The sequence below is a fragment of the Erpetoichthys calabaricus genome, chromosome 8, assembly GCF_900747795.2.
Source record: "Erpetoichthys calabaricus chromosome 8, fErpCal1.3, whole genome shotgun sequence".
Taxonomy (NCBI): Eukaryota; Metazoa; Chordata; class Cladistia; order Polypteriformes; family Polypteridae; genus Erpetoichthys; species Erpetoichthys calabaricus.
In genome coordinates this window covers 145,057,380-145,069,525 of record NC_041401.2, presented here as the reverse complement: position 1 = coordinate 145,069,525, position 12,146 = coordinate 145,057,380, and the positions used below count along the sequence as shown (strand labels likewise).

The 12,146-nt window shown below is 36.8% G+C and overlaps 1 protein-coding gene across 2 annotated transcripts in view; it reads left to right on the top strand.

Annotated features, from left to right (window-relative positions):
• stk11ip (serine/threonine kinase 11 interacting protein) overlaps positions 1–12,146 on the top strand; it is a 115,243-nt gene that overhangs the window by 3,315 nt on the left and 99,782 nt on the right. For both annotated transcript variants that reach the window (XM_051931349.1, XM_028807570.2), the window contains exons 2-4: positions 1,781–1,850; positions 7,482–7,684; positions 9,801–9,875. In XM_051931349.1, coding sequence (XP_051787309.1) covers positions 1,784–1,850; positions 7,482–7,684; positions 9,801–9,875 — 345 coding nt within the window. In that variant the 5' untranslated portion in view covers positions 1,781–1,783. The remainder of the gene's footprint in view (positions 1–1,780; positions 1,851–7,481; positions 7,685–9,800; positions 9,876–12,146) is intronic.

The window sequence follows — 12,146 nt, the reverse complement described above, 5'->3', positions numbered from 1 at the left end:
AGAGATACAAGCTGAACTCCAAGGTCAAGGTCCATCAGTATTTGATTGTGCCATCTGTCGTTTTTTTGAGGGACAGTGGGCTTAGTGAAAGAAGACACAGGAGGACTCTACTGTTGAAAGAAAAACATAAAAAAAATAAAAATAAAAAAAAAACAGACTGGAATTTGCTAAAATGCATATTGACAAGCCACAGTGCTTCTGAGAGAATGCCCTTTGGTTAAGTGAGACAAAACTAGAGCTTTTTGGCAAGTAGCATCAGACGAAAATATGAAGCCTTCAAAGAAAAGAACACTATACCTTCAGTGAAATATAGAGGGGGCTCAGTTATATTTTGGGGGCGCTTTGCCGTGTCTGACATGGGGTGTCTTGAGTTTGTATAGGGAACAATGAAATCTCAAGACTGTCAAGACATTCTGGAGAAAACTGTACTGCCCAGTGACAGAAAGCTCTGTCTCGGTCCCAGCTTATAGATCCTCCAACATGGTAATAACCCAAAACACACAGAGCTAAAACCACCCAAGAATGGTTATGCTCAGGAAGAGTGGGTCAAACTGCCTTTTAGAAAGGTGCAGAAGTCTAATTGAGAGGTATAGGAATCACTTGTTTGCAGTGACTTCCTGTAAAGGTTGTGCAACAAAATTCTCTATTAAGGGTCCCATCATTTTTGTTTATGCCATTTTGATTTGTGTTTTTTATTTGAAATTATCTCTTAGATCAAAACTCTTAAAGCAAGGAAAGATTTTTGTTAAATACGGAATCGTCAATAGTGGGTGACAGTTACTTTCATCAGTTCCAAGAGATTTCAGAGACAAATGTGGGTTCTTATTTTTTCATAGAGGGTTACCAACAAATTTGTCTACATCAAAATTGGCAATATGACAGATCTGTAATTGGTTAGATCAATACATTACTTGGATAGAATACAGGCTTGGACATATTTGTGGCAGATGGAATTTAATATAAATAAATGTACAATGTTAAATACACAACACAGTAGGAGGTTTGAAACTTGAAAGTACACCTTTTGAGAACAACCAGGTCTGTAGAACAGATTAGGAAAGCTAATACAATGTTATATAACAGAATGCATGGAGTATAAGTCATGGGAGGGTATAATAAAGTTGTGTAGTTCATTTGTGAAATCTTATCTGGACTACTGTGTGCAGTTTTAATTTCCATGCTGCAAAAAACACACCAGTACTTGAGAAAGTCCAGAGAAGAGCAACTAGGCTGATTCCAAGACTGCACAGTATATGCGGGAAGAGGGAAGAAGCTGAACCTTTTTAATTTAAGCAAATTGGGTTCCTGGAGTTTTCAAACATTTAAAGGGAATTAGTACAGTAAGATCCAAGCTGTTGTTTTAAATTAAGGGTTTCTCTAAGAACAAGGTTATACAGACAGAAACTTAAGTATAAATTGGAAGACTGTAGACGCATGAAATAAGTTACCAAGCAGTGTGGTAGATCGATATTTGTATTTTTCTGGACCTTTAAAACATAACTTAATGTCATTTTTGTTAAATTAGGTGAATCTAGGGTTAATGAGCTTTGTTGGGTTGAAAACAAACTACATATTTGTTTGAATCTTCAAGCCATTAGCTGTTGAAAGTTGGATTACTTAATAATAATAATAATTCATTACATTTATATTAACGGAGTGAACTGTTTTATCATAACCCCAGTTTTAGAACAATCTTAGTAAAGTCAAAAGCAAAGAATCTTCAAGTTATATTTATACATTGTACAATATTTGCCAAATATGATTTCCTTATCCTTTTCAGAACATGTCGAATCCTCAAGGGGGATGCACACCGCTAGTACAGAGTCTGGCTGCACTATTAAGAAACTCTGGTAAGCTTTGTGTTCAGTTTTTTTTTTTTTTTTTTTTTTTTTTTTTTTGAGATATGTATAGATACTTATTTCTTTTTGGTTGTTCTTTCCATGAACATTAGGGCTGTTAATTGAGCATTGCTTGTTCGAATATAATTAAATTTTTTTTTATTTGAAGGCAAAAGCTGACAATTTGATTGTCAGAGAAAAGTGGTTTATTTTACCTATACTAATATTGGCATCAGGCTGATGTAGACATGATATGCAAAGCTGCGGTATCTTTCTGATTTTGTTTTTGCACTTCACATCGACTGTCAGCCTTTCCATAATTTTGAATGGTTAGCTTTTGGGCTGTGTGAGGTCCTTAAAGTAATTTCAAAACAATAACAATGTTCAATACCATTGCTGCAGGGGTTAAGGGAGGGTATATTTGGAGAGGTGGATAACTTCTTGTTAATTAAGAATAATTAGAGCCTCTACCCATGTACCCCAGAATACAGCTAAACAAGGTGTTGGGGAAAAGGTATGTGGGCCTTTTAGCTTGAGATACAGGAGTTTGTTTTGTTGTCTTATAGATTGCCGCATCTCAGCACACATTGTATTATTCAGTAATGATTTTACAATGATTCAGAGGTGATTCATTCCAAGTTCATTCAAAATTGCTGCAAATCACGATGTCAGATTGGCACAAAACTCTTAAATTAGGTCTACCTCATAAAATGGATTTGAATAAATGTCTACCATCAGGAAACTAGAATTATTTCTTTTACTCACTCAAACATGGCATCCTCAGTTATTCGCTTTCTTCTATCTTCTGAACAAAAAAAGTGATCCCGTATACTTTACAATAAAGATCGGATCGTTGTTTCGTCGTGGTTTGGATTAAAAAAAAAAAAAAAAGCAAGGCACTGCTTTGATATATAGTGTAATCAGTTTATGTAAGATTATTGTCATGTATACACAGCACAATTACATTCCTGTTTTCCCTCAAGCAGTTATTGAACTGGAACCTTCCAACTTGTTATTACTTTTACATGACAGGTTGAGGGGCCCCACCTTGGAGGTTTGTGTGTGTATGTATTAGAATGTAATATCGAAGAGAGGGGGGGATTCCAATAAAGCATTGAGTTTCATTGCATTGCTTCATTGCATTCATTCACTGCATCTTTATATATATATATATATAAATCCCTATGTGCGTCCAGGTGTCCGTGTGTGGGTGTCTTCTGGTGAAGTGCGCATGCGCGATATTACTGTCAGAGAAAGTTAGAGGCGTTTTACAGAAATACAAACCAGTATTACTGCGAGAGGAAATTAAAGGTACACAATACAGTGACGCATATTACAGCCACATACAAGCCAGTATTACTGTCAGAGGAGATTAAAGGCATATTACCGACGCGCACGCCTGTATTACCACCAGAGAAAATTAAAGGTATATTACGGACGTACAAGCCAGCGGACGTACAAGACGGTATCCTTCAATAAGGGCGCGCACAAAAAGGCGAGCCTCAAAAGGACGACCTCAAGTGGGTGCAGCGAATAAAGGCGCACGTAAATAAAGATCTGCACCTGTTGCTCTTCACATATTCCAGAGCCATTTGAACTAAATTATCTACGCGCCCTTATTGAATAGAGCCGTACAAGACAGTATTACTGTCACAGAAAATTAAAGACACACAATACACGGCGGCAGCCCACGAAGAACGGTCAGCTCAGCAAGTAAACATCAACAAAAGAAAGGCTGAAAGAAAGAAAAATACAACCAACAAAAAGAATGAGGTCAAAGTCCCTTGCCATTTAATATAGACTGTTCCTACTAATGTTTATGCACTACTGTTCTAGCGCCCGTTATTGTAACGGGCTAAATGACTAGTATATATATAATACGCTTCTGTGGCTGTCCGTTTGTCTGTCCAGGATTTTAAATCACCTGTAGCTCGCAAACCGTTTGACCTATTGACCTGAAATTTGGTAAACATATACTACGTGATGTCTACTATCCGCTTTCAAGGTGATGATTGACCTCCAAGGTTATTCCTCATTTTATTTTTATTTTATTTTATTGTAGAATCAACTCTCGGCAGCGGCAAGCATGCGCCGTACAGCCGAGGTTGTCATCCCTACCACCTTCGCCATCCTTTCCCCTACCTCTTCATATCTTAAATCATTCTTGAGGCAGATTGAAGAGTTAAGTGCCAGCTTAAGTGAAAAATTAAAGAAAATGTACTAAGTAATTGCGACACTAACACTGACTTAATCAGTTTTAGCACAAAAAGATGCAGACGAAAGAAGAGAAGAAGTGGGCTGCTAGAGTGGAGAAAAGAAGAGCTCAGGAAGCAGCAAGTACATCAACCTCTGAGCAAACGAATTCTAAACGTACAGAGAGAGAGTATGAAAACTATGAAAGCTCAAGTCAAGTGTATTCACTGCACGTTATTGTGCAGTGCGCCGTTACTAGTAGGTTATATAAAACGTAACCCCACAAGGATAGGTTCTAGCTGTCCTGCAGCCCTACCCAGGATAAGCAGGCTAGGAAAACAAATGATGAATGAAAAATTTTGTAATGTTGCAGACTAATTATATTAGCCTGGAGATCAGTCACCCACTGTATGAACTTACATTCCATCACACAAATAAGTAGCACCAGGGGGCTCTTTAAAACGGGCAAACCAGCCAAAGTCTCTAAAGAACCTAGCTACAGTGAGTGATCATTTTAGAGGATAGCAAGCTACCTAAAAGAGTGCTTTAAAAAATGAAAAATCATGGGCACTTGGACTCTGCAGGCACCGCAGCTGCACATTCCTGTACGCTTCCCCTTCAGCTACAGTGCACTACTGTTAAACTAACTAAGGTCAGGAATCCCATCTGTCTCCCACTGCATATATGAGTGCCTGACTGTTCTTGTGAGGCATGCAAGATTTTAAAACTTGGCAGCAGCTGCAGTTTGGCACTTTTCTGCAAATGTTTATAGCCAATTGACAATGTTTATTTACAACGATAATTTAATGTGCCCAGCCAGTCGGTGATGGACAATATCCTCGATCATCGGCTTATCCTGCCTCACTTCTCTGTAATTTGATCCACAGGTATAATCGGATCAGTTTTTCTAAATGCTTCTCTGCTACGGTGTTCCACAATCTCCATCTTATGAGGCCGTCTTCTGTGGCCACTTGTTTGATGCATAATGCCCCTAAAACTATGAGGTGTAATTAAAATTGTCTGGCCACCTTAAAGTATTGCTGTATCTGCAAAAGTGAAAAAAATAGACCGATCGTGTGGATCTCAACTTGAAATTATAATGATCCAGCTTTTCTGGGTGAGTCCAGAAGTGCGGACTGGCTTTTTAGTCTGTATAGTGCAGCATAAATGGTATCCTGCCACAGACCATTGGACATTTCCAAAATAATAAAACAAGTCCGCCTTTGACCTGTGTGCTCTTTTACTTTGCTCGCTATTCTCACCCTGTTATGGTCATACTAAGAGACCCATAGTCGTCTTAATTCTTATCAGGACAGTGAGTCATAAAATCAGCCATGAAATGGAGGTTGAATCCATACCAGCCACACATGCTGACACCAAAGTTTGTTACATTATCATTAATATTCTTACTTTTTTATTTGTGGTGGGTCCTGTTTGTAGCCCTTGGCTGCTGTCCTGTATTGTAAATGTATATATTGTGATGCATGCAACTGCAAGGACAGTTGTGAGAAATGGGAAGCAGGGTTGAGGTGGAGCCAAGGGGAAAGCACTTTTTGTGAGAGTATTGGACAGTTGAATGACAGGGGTGAAGGATAGTGCTCTTAAACCCAGCAGGCTGAGCGATTTAAGACTTAATCACCTAGTTGCCAGTAGTAGACTGAAAACGATGACAGCACTGATGCTTCCCTTTTATAAGATGGAAGCTTATTGGGATTTTGATGGCTGTTATACTTAAGTAACAGTTGCCTGGGTGCCACTAGGTTTTTTTTTCCCTTTGCTCTTGTTGTTTGTTCTTGCTGTGGCTATTACCATAATAAAAAAGCTTAAAAAAAAAAAATAATAAAATAAAAACAAAAAGCTCAGCCATACATGCAATTTCTGGAATCGTTAACCTAAGTTAAACAATATTAAAATATTTACTTTTTTTTAATTTGAATATTCAAACCATATTTTTTGGCTGATTTGATAACCTTAGCATGTATGGTTTAAAAAAACAATTATTAGTTTTTATTCTGGAATTATTTCAATGAAATACTATAGCGGAAAGAGACAGTTTTCTTTTGTTTTTTTATTTGTTTACAAGAGACACTTTAGTATATTAACATGGTAACATCCACATGAACAGCAAAAGTTCCCAATGATTCAGAACCCACATGACCAAAGTGGAAATAAGGTTAAATTATCCTCATCACGGCTGGCATTAAAATGGGATGTTTTAACTGAACAGTTTTGATTTAAAAAAAAAAAAAAAAAAAAAAAAAAAAAAGTTATTGTCTGCACAACTGTGTTTGTAGAAGTGAGGTCCTACTTTTTACATTTCATAACCAAATGGGCATAGTTGACACTGGCCATAATCCTGTAAGGACATGTGATCTGTGAGAGAGATTATGTTTTGGGTTTAACTTCAAGTTCCTGTTTCGGCAGTTTTTGGCTAAAGTAAGCATGGTTGACGCCAGTTGAAGCTGCTTTCATGATAAACACAGAGAGCACAGCAGTGGTGCCAACTGGCCACTGATTGTGAGTGCAATATCTGGAAAACTCTGAATATAAAAAAGATAAAACCAGATGGAAAATTAATATAAATAGAACATGTTATCAGAGAGGCATAGAGAAGACTCATGAGATGGGAGACTTAATAGTCAGCCTCACTTTGTGTGTTGCAGAACATTTTTAAATATCAAAAACTACTTTGCTTCTTAAGTATGGAAGGAGGGATATACAGTATGTAAATGTGCCCCAGCAAATGCACAAATGTATTATCATAAATGTATTATCAACGTGTAATACAGCAAAATGGGCTATGCATGCAGCAAGGGTCATTATAGGGCAGGGAAAAGAGATTAGAATTTATAACACAAAAGATGCACATAGCCCCACTACTGAAATGAGATGAGAGAAATACTGCCAGGAGGTGGTCAAATGAATGTTTATACTATGGCTGTAATGGACTGCAGGGATTCCTACTTGGCCAGGATGCCTTCATAATGGAAGGACCAGTGGAAGGAGCTTGCATGGGGCTACATCTCCCCTGGGATGAGAGAGGGCAGCCACCCTGCCTTGCTGCAGTGCCACAGGTTTTGAGCATGGAAGTGGAAGTGCGGCCTGAAGGAGATTATGGAACATCTTGAACACTTCCAGGTGCTCTATAAAAGGGACTGCCTGACTCCATTCAAGGAAGCCAGAGTTGGGAGGTAGTGGACAAAGCTTGCTGGAGGAGGAGTAAAGGTGATGAAAGAGAGAGAGAAGAGAAAAGGAGAAAAAAGGACTGGGTAGTTATTGTACTTGTGCTCTGTATTGTGCTGGTGTGGACATTGAGGAAAAAAATGCTTCCCCACGTATAATAATTGTGTGTTGTGTACTGGACTAACCTCTGCATCTGTTGTGTCAGGGGTTTGGGGAGCCATATGCCCCTTGGTATCCACAAGCTCAATTATCTGTTTCTTTTACCAGGTGACATTGTTTTAAATGGTAGCAGTACTTTAACTCTTCAAGCTGCTAGCCTCCAATACCTTACACGCCTGTTTGAGCAATTTCTACTTTCACGGAAACACCAACATGGCTTTTTGGCTCTTCCTTCTCATCCTGCTGATACGGCCTCTCTTTTGCAAGTACAGTTCCTTTTTGACATGCTGCAGAAGACAGTTTCCCTTAAGGTAAGTTTGTCTGACATAAATAAGCAGAATCTGAAGTTATCCAAAAAGGATTTTTTCAAGTTCCTTTGAGTAGTAAATGAGAGAGTATGTTTGCTTCCTTTGAAAAAAGATATGGATTATAAAATGCTAGTGTTTGAATCCATTAGAACAAACTGCTGAAAAATGTCGGTAGTTTGGCATAATCATTACTGAGGTAATGGCAAGTTATTAGAATACAGTATAAGCTAGAAAGTTTAACAGTCTATTCCAGCAAGCAAACAGCATTTGGTGTCATTTTCTATCAATGAAAATGAAAAATGACTTCCATACATTTAGTTTTCATTCAGTCATTTTATTAAATTTAAAATAGCAATTTCTAAAACCCTAAAAATCTGTACTGTTCATTTCAGCTGCCTTAGCTAACTCAAAATTTTACACAAATCTAAGCATCCAAGTTTCTGCTTTATTTGTAGGTTAAAATTTTTGATTTTAGGTAACCTCTGTAATGTTTGTGAAACGGTTGAACTAGGGCTGCTGTGCAATTATTTTTCACTGATTCATTAACAATTTATGAAGAGTGGTCAAATTAACAATTAACACATTTAGGAATTTAATTACAGAAATTTTTAATGCATTAATCACATATGTACTGTAAATGCCAATTAGCATGTTTAACTTGAACAAAAAACTTTTAAAGACTCCAGCTATGTTAGGCCTGTATATATTTTGTGTACTTGTAAGGCAAAGTATGAAAGTCACTTTCCAGTAGCAAATCAGGCTTTTACCATTTGTGGTAAGTGCATTCTGTAAATATGTTTCAGTAACCTACCACTGCAGTGAAAATACTTCCACAAACTGCAGACATGCTTTCTAGGTTCTCTCCATTTTTTTTTTTTTTTTTGTCATTAGAATAAGTGAGTAGTATTTGCTTCATCATTATTGATGAATCTGTTTAATCATTATTTATGTATTTTTAATTTAGGTACATTTTAAAAATGAAATTTAAAAGCACACTTAATCTTGCCCATCCACAGATGCAATATCAAGTATCACACGTTAAAAAAAAATATTTAATAAACTGTTGATTACATTCAGTAGCAGCAATCATATTCATTTTCACTGTTCATAGATGGTGTATTGGTAATTCTTAAGACTTGAAATGAAATGTTAAAGGAACTCCTTGTTGAACCTCTGGTATGAACCTACCTTGGCACAGATGCTTAGAACTAGCAAGAACTGTATGCAGAAATGCACATTGTTTCACACACTTTAATAACAAGCTAAGAGTGATTCTCATATAAAATTAAATGACAGATTTTTCTTTTCCTGTTCCCAAGTAAATTACTATGATGGAATGACAACTTCTATAAGGTTCAAGGAACAACAGAAACCTAGTGAAATCAGATATACAGAGCCCTCTGGTTGGAATAAAAACAATAGAGAGTATACAAAGTTAGCCTACAGTTTATATGTAATATAACAAAATATGTATGCTAAGGAATTAAATTTCTAACTTCAGGAAATTAACAGCAACGTTTAGTGTTTTTTTTTTTTTTTTTTTACTATTTTTCTGAACACTTTAGTACAGAAGGTTTTTTTTAGACATATTGTGTATAATATAGTTTTTACAAATATACTTCAGGGTGTGCCATATTTTAGCAAAATTTAAATTTAACGGTGTCCCAAATAAAGAATAATCCTGAAAACAGTAATATCACCAAATTTTGAACGATATCTGTTAATAATCAGTAATACTTTATAGCAGTCTAAAAGGGTTTGAATATGTTCTACCTATACAGTTTATTGCTGCAACAATTGTCTCTGATTTAATTTAAAAGTGCTGGTTCACCATCTACTCTTAACAGCTTCCCTGAGTAGATGTGATGGTTATAATTAACATATTCATTTGGAATGCACAGTTATAAAGGTGGATTTAGTAAGACATAAAAGGAGAAGCACATTTTTATTAAGGGTGTCCAACACTTTGAATGTAGATAGTTTGATGAGATGAAGAGTTAAAAATGTATTGTCAATATTGATGCTGTTTGGCTGTAGTTCACTATATTCAATTATACTTTGTCACTGTGTCCAGCAGATGGAGTCATTCACCTCTACATTTTCTTTTTCTTTTCTACAGTTGGTTAATCCTCTTGGATCAAAGCTCCAGTCACCAGTGAAAATTCTCCCTTTTAAGTCACTGAAATGCTTGGAGGTATACACATTAATTGTAATATCCTTGAATGTAATTTCCTTGCAAGACATCTGACAAAGATTTTTTTCATAAAGTGTATATTTAATGTGCCTGTAGGGCAGCATGTTCTAAAATCTAACATATTGGTATATATTTTTTGTTAAGTGCAGTAAAAAATATTTTGTTGTCCTCTTTTAGCTTTTAAGAAGAACAATTAAAAGGATTTGAGTCAGAATCTGAAAGGGGTGTTCTGTAGTGATAATTTTGTAAACAACCGTAGATTGCCTCCTGTGCACAAAAGTATGTGAATTACACTATAGACCACAAATACTAGAAACTTGTATTTTTTGTATTGTTTCAGTACCAAGTCAACAAAATGCTAAAAACTATGACTGTATATGCCTGCAGTTAACACAATTAAACCATGGAGATTCACCAGCATCAGATAAATTCAGTGTTCAGTCCAGTGCTACCAAGATCATGTACACAATTTTTTTATGGTTTTGACTGTGTACAGTTGTCAGTGTTGATTACCCGACCCAAACGATCTCTATAACTAGTCAATATAACCCTGATTTCCTTTGAAATTGTGAATTCATAGAGATACCACACCCTTCCTGTTCTCCAGATCTACCCCGTGTGAGTAAAAGCTGTTCATTCAAAGTGTTCTCTCCATGGGACATGCTGAATGGTTGCACACGGAAGATGAAACATTTTGATTGGAATAGATAGTACTTATGAACTTTAAAATAAGTATAATGTTAAAAAGTAGTTTGATTTGAATGGTCTTTCTTAAATATGTCAAGCTGAAAATATTTTGATAACCCTGCAAAGATGTGTAGAAACCCGTTTTCACTTTCTGAGTCAGGTACTGCTGATACAGTAAACTCAAAGTGCATAGAAAGTCAAGGATTCTGAATACATTATTGTGCATTAGATTGAATTTTAAATGAATAAATATGTAATTTTTGCCCATCAATTTACACTGAATAATCCATAATGACAAAGTGTAAAAACTGTTTTGAGAACGGTTTCCAAATTTATTAAAAATCAAAAACTGAAATCTCTCATTTAAATAAGTATTTCAGAGCCTTTGCTGTGGAACTCCAAATTGTGGTTAGGTGCATCCTGGTTGCTTTAATTGTTCTTGTTGAGTCTAGAACTTGATTGGAGTTCACCTTTGGAATGTTGAATTGATTGAACATTATTTAGAAAGAGTCACACCTGTGTATTTAAGGTGTCACAATTAACATGACATATCGGGAGGGGGAAAAAAAAAGCCATTATGTCCAAGGAATTTCTGCCATAAAATTGTCATGAGGCGTGAATGCACACAGCTATGAAACCATTTCTAAAGCTATAAGTGCTCCCAGGAACACCGTTGTCTCAATAATAACTATAATAAGGTAGAAGTTTGGAACCACCAGGATTTTTCCTAGAGTTAGACATCCATCCAAACTGAGTAACCATAGGTAACAATGGCATTGGTTGGGGAGGTAACCAAGAACCGGATGTCACTGTAACGGAGCGTTAGAAGTCCTGTGCTGAGATAAGGAGGAACTGTTGGATGGGCCACCATCTCAGCAGCTCTCCAGCAGTCATACATTTAAGGTAAAGGGGCAAGAAAAAAATAATATTTTAAGGACTGCAAGGCCATAAGGAAAATCATTATTAGGTTTGATGAGATCAGAGTTGAGAACTCTTTGGGCAGAACTCTAAGCATTGTGCCTGGCAAATACCAGGCACTGCTGATCACTTGTCTAATACAATTCCTCTGGTGAAGCAGGATAGTGGCAGCATCATGCTATGGGGGTGCTTGTCTGCGACAGGAACAGGACGACTGGTCAGAACTGGAAAGCACGATGTACCCAAATATAGCAAGGTCCTTGGAGAAAACCTGCTTGAAAATGCATGAGACCTCAGAATGGGTCGAAGGTCCACCTTTTAGCATGACAGTGATCTGAATTTTACAGGCTAGACAACACTGGAGTGGCTTTGGGACAAGTCAGCGACTGTCCTTGAGTTGCCCAGCCAAAGCTCAGACCTAAAACCCGTAGAACAAGCTGTGGAGAGACCTGAATATGGAAGTTTACAGACTCTTCCCATCCAATCCAATGAAGTTTGAGAGGATCTACCTAGAACAAACTAAAATGCCAAAATGTACAAAAGTTTTAGAGACTTGCTCAAGAAGACTTAAAGCTGTAATTGCTGCCAATGAGACTGAATTCATGGTCTGGTCTGAATACTTCTATGAATGACCGATTTCAGTTTTTGATTTTTAATAAATTTATA